The sequence below is a fragment of the Ahaetulla prasina genome, chromosome 6 (assembly GCF_028640845.1).
Source record: "Ahaetulla prasina isolate Xishuangbanna chromosome 6, ASM2864084v1, whole genome shotgun sequence".
NCBI lineage: Eukaryota > Metazoa > Chordata > Lepidosauria > Squamata > Colubridae > Ahaetulla > Ahaetulla prasina.
The window spans coordinates 42,167,264-42,171,737 of record NC_080544.1 but is presented as its reverse complement, the minus strand read 5'-3'; the positions used below and the strand labels follow the sequence as shown (position 1 = coordinate 42,171,737).

Below are 4,474 nucleotides of genomic sequence, written 5' to 3'. Positions count from 1 at the left end.
TATAAAAGCTTGCCTGGTACAACTTTACAAATGTAATCATGAATAGCAACCACAGACCTGTGATGGTTCTCAACCTGTGGGTGTGTACTTCAGGTGTGGCTTAGACGCAGTCTAGGTAGATATATGATAAAACATTAAAAATTTCCTAAAGGTGAGCTTTTAAGGAATTCCAGAAATGAATTGATTGACAAGCATCACTCAAAATGTCTCAGTAGAACTTTATTTTCATGTTAACCCACCAGCTGAGTTTGCACAGTGGATGGGACCAAAAAGTGGTCTGATAACGGGGGCATAAAAGGGTCTTGAAACTTAGTAGACTCTCTGATCACAGTAAACAGCCCCACCATCATCTTCCTTGGTAAGTTGAGAACTTATGGCAAAGTGTCTCAGGATGTTCCGACTACAGGTAGTCCTCGACTTACAACAGTTCATTTAGTGACCATTCAAAGTTACAAGGATCCTGAAAAAAGTGACTGATGACCATTTTTCAGATTTACAACCGTTGGAGCAGCCCCATGGTCACATAGTCAAAATTCATCTGCTTGGCAACTAGTTCATATTTATGACTGTCGCAGTGTCCCAAAGTCATGTGTTCCCCTTTTGCAACCTTCTGACAAGCAAAGTCAATGGGGAAGCCAGGTTCATTTAACAACGGGGTTGCTAACTTTACAAATGCAATGATTCACTTAACAACTGTGGCGAGAAAAGTCACAAAATGGGCCAAATGCCCTGAACAAATGTCTCAGTTAGCAACATTGCTAAGGCTCAATGCTGGTCATAACTCGAGGACTATCTGTACTACAAGTCAACCTGTAATTTCTCACCCCTGCTGTTACTTGCCTTTCAGTGGACAATCCAATCTTCTTGGATTAAATTCCTAGAAAATGAGGCCCGGGTGCCCAAAGGGTAGACTGGCAGGAGAGAAAGGTCACCTCTGTGAAGAGGAGGGCCCTCGAGGCTTGGGGCCAAGCAAGGTTGATGTGGAGTGTGTGTGTGTGTGTGTGTGTGTGTGTGTGTGTCCATGCGCGCGCGCGCACAAGAGATGGTGGGGAGGGAAGGAGGTCACTGAGGTGCGGGAAGAGGTGAGATATGGCCCTGGAAGTGGGGGGGGGCAGATGGGCAGGCGAAGGGGGCGGCGCCGCCCTCTCCTTCCTAACCTACTGGGCTCTCCGCTACCTACGGGTCCGGTCCCGCTGCTGGCGCGTTTCTCTCGCTCGACCTGATGGTGCGCGAAGCGGCCGGGATGAACGGGCTGGAGGTCCAGCCGCCACTCAGCGCCCGCGATCTCCTGGATGCGGCGGCCACTTTCTGCGACAGCCGGAGCCTCTTCCCGACCTCGCAGGCGCCCAAAGTCCCGCATCACGGCGGCTACGGCCTGGGCGATTCGAGTGGCGGCGGCGGCGGCCCTTATCTGTGGCTCAATGGGGCGCCGAGCCCTTACTTGGCCGGTGCCAACGGTGCGTCCGGCCCTTTCGTGCCCTCGGCTACCTATGGGACGGGCGCCCGGCAGCTGTTGGCCGCCCAAGTGGCGGCGGGACCCCCCGAGCTCAGCTGGCTGTCCCTAACGGGCCACCAGCAGGACTTCTTCAAGCTGGTGCGGCCGCCCTACTCCTACTCGGCGCTGATCGCCATGGCCATTCAGAGCGCGCCGGCCAAGAGGCTGACTTTGAACCAGATCTACCAGTACGTGGCCGGCAACTTCCCTTTCTACAAGAAGAGCAAAGCCGGCTGGCAGAACTCCATCCGACACAACCTCTCGCTCAACGACTGCTTCAAGAAGGTGCCGAGGCTCCAGGACGACCCAGGTAAGCAAGGCCGGTGGAACCTCTCGCCCTTGGAGCCCCGACCGCAGGCGCGGTGAACCAGGCGGCGCCTCCTGCAAGCGTCTATGGGAATTCTCACCCATCCAGGTCATCCAGCCATCCAAAGGTGCTTTTTATTTTTTCAAGAGGCGGCTGAACTTTCTGGTTTTTCTTTGAAGGCGTTTCCCTTCTCATCCAAGAAGCTTTTCAGCTCTGGTACTCAAAGAAAAAAAAATGGTGAAGAAGCAAAACGTTTTCAAAGAAAAACAAAGTCCAGTTGCCTCTTGAAAAAGCACCTTTGGGGGGCCTTGGAACTCCATCCCCCCCTTTCTCTTTGTTCTCTCTCTGAGAGGCATGGGGAAAAAATTGGGTGTTTGATTGACTGTCCTTTACACACTTGTCAGAGGGAATCTGAGAGCCTCAGGAGCTTGTTTCCTTGGAAATAAGTCTGGCCATCTACTTGTCTACAGAGATTCTCAGTCATCCAGGTCATGGTTGTCCCAAAGGTGCTTTTTCAAAAGGCAACTGGACTCCCCCCCCCCCTTGAAAACGTTTTGCTTCTCATCCAAGAAGCTCTTGTGGCTTCCCAATGCTCTTCAAATGTCGCTCCATGTAGAGAACATTGTAATAGATGACTAGGGCCTGGTTGACTTAAGTGCAGCGACTCTTTCTCCAGAAAAAGCTGCAACTGGCAAATAACCTGAAGTTGCAAAGAGGCTCTCCTAGCTGCGACTGGCACCTCCTCTTCAAGCAGGAGTCATAAGTCCAGGAGAAACCCCAACTTTGGAGAAAGGGCCTATATAAGCTTCGTAAAAATAACATTGCACGTTCTAAAACAGGGGTCTCCAGCCTTGGTCCCTTTAAGACTTGTGGACTTCAACTCTCAGAGTCCCTGAGCCAGCAAAGCTGGATGAGGAACTCTGGGAGTTGAAGTCCACAAGTCTTAAAGGGACCAAGGTTGGAGATCCCTGTTCTAAAACACCTTTGAAGCCCTCACCCTGATTTGTGTGTGTATGGCAATGTTGCAAATGTAACGGATATCCCATAACTGATACGATGAATGTCTATGCCACCCTAAGTGTTATATTCTAGACATGGGGAATGTAACTTACCTGCTTTAAGTGCAATATTACACCTGTTTACCTAAGCCTATTTTAATTAAGGGTGCTTTCTCTTGAGTTACTGTGGATTACATATCAGCCAAGAATGTAAATATTAATTTGCTCCATTTCTGCCTTGCTGTTTCTCCAAGCCTCCTCACAGCAACTGATGGATCTTCCAAGGACACTTTAAGTTTATCTTATGCCACTAATGTGAACTATGCAATCAAAGGGTCATTTTGAGCGGTCATCTCAGCTTATAATGTCACTTGATCCATTGCTGCGGCGATAGAAAATCTGTCTCTGTTAGTGATTTGTCACCGCAGCCATGCTGGGTGAGAGTATAAATCACAAGCGAGAAAATGGTCCAAGTGTAATGCCATGACTAAAACTCCCATAAATCAGGAAGTCCTGGACTTGAAAGTCAGCTCTGCCATGAATTCTTAAGACAATGTTAGGTGATGTCTGCTCCACTTCTTTTGCCTTGTGTACTCCAATTACTTTACCCTTTTTAGAATGATTTTGCTCTGATTATTTAAGTGACTTGGTTTCTAGATAGTTTGTGTGTACCCCTGCTAAACCCACATGTTCTCCACTGATTCCTAGGTAAAGGGAATTACTGGGTCCTGGATCCCAACTGTGAGAAGATGTTTGATAACGGCAACTTCAGAAGGAAGAGGAAAAGACGGTCTGATGTAGCCAGTGGGCCTGGAGAGCATAACAAAATGGAGGACAAAAGTAACAGTTGTCTTGTTCAGCTGAGCCCTGAACCTCGCAGCTTGGGCTCCGGTGAGCTGCAGTGCTCTCTGGGATCTAGGAATGACTGCAAATCTCCCAGCCTAGACTCTAGCCATTGTTTCTCCACATTCGTCTCGACCATGAACGTTGTGGCCCATGGCCGGAATGGTTTCCCCAGACAGCTTTCCGGTGGGCCGGTATCGGAATTCACACCCGGGAGACAAAACGGACCCAGTTTGAACTCCTGCTCTCCTTCAAATGGCATCCCAGCTTCAGCATTTGAACTCGGTTCCCAGTCCCACTCCAGGGTGAATTACTATGCAGGTGTTGGTGGGCAGTCGAGCTGGCTCAACAGTCCTGTCCTGAGCACCTTTAGTGTGAATAATCTGATTTATAGCAGAGAAGGGACAGAAGTTTAAAATGATGCTGAAAAGCTGATGTTCCACATTAGCCCCATAAGCAACTGTGGTCAGCATCTAGTCAGGTTGCCTTATGTAGGCAGCCTTCAGCATTTTCAGTTCCATTTGGTTGATTAAATGCCATCAAGTCTTGACTCTCAGTGACCATGCAGATTTTTCTCCATGGAGATCTGTTCCTAACATGGTTTTTAAGGTCTTCAAATGGTGCGCTCATTATCAATGTAATTGTGTCTGTCCACCTGATTGCTGGTCATCCTAGACTTCTCTTTCTCTTTCCCAGAGAGTTAAGTCTTCATATAACATGTCCAAAACAGGATAATTTGAACCTGCCCATTTCTGTCTTAACTTCTTTAAATCTGATATGAGATCCACATTTAAATGGTTTTATCGTTAGTAAGTTTATCCTGTTCCCTTC

The 4,474-nt window shown here is 48.5% G+C and overlaps 1 protein-coding gene across 1 annotated transcript; it reads left to right on the top strand.

Moving 5' to 3' along the window:
* Positions 1-1,221: 1,221 nt before the first annotated feature.
* Positions 1,222-4,059, top strand: FOXI2 (forkhead box I2). The gene is made up of 2 exons (XM_058189098.1): positions 1,222-1,805; positions 3,509-4,059. The coding sequence occupies exons 1-2, from the start codon at positions 1,223-1,225 to the stop codon at positions 4,057-4,059; spliced, it is 1,134 nt and encodes a 377-aa protein (XP_058045081.1). The 5' UTR covers position 1,222.
* The last annotated feature ends 415 nt before the right edge of the window (positions 4,060-4,474 follow it).

Excerpts from the sequence above, each read along its gene's own strand:
- FOXI2 (XM_058189098.1), top strand. The coding sequence starts at position 1,223 with ATGGTGCGCGAAGCGGCCGGGATGAACGGGCTGGAGGTCCAGCCGCCA. Across the intron at positions 1,806-3,508 it reads GAGGCTCCAGGACGACCCAG|GTAAAGGGAATTACTGGGTC; the intron begins GTAAGCAAGGCC and ends ACTGATTCCTAG.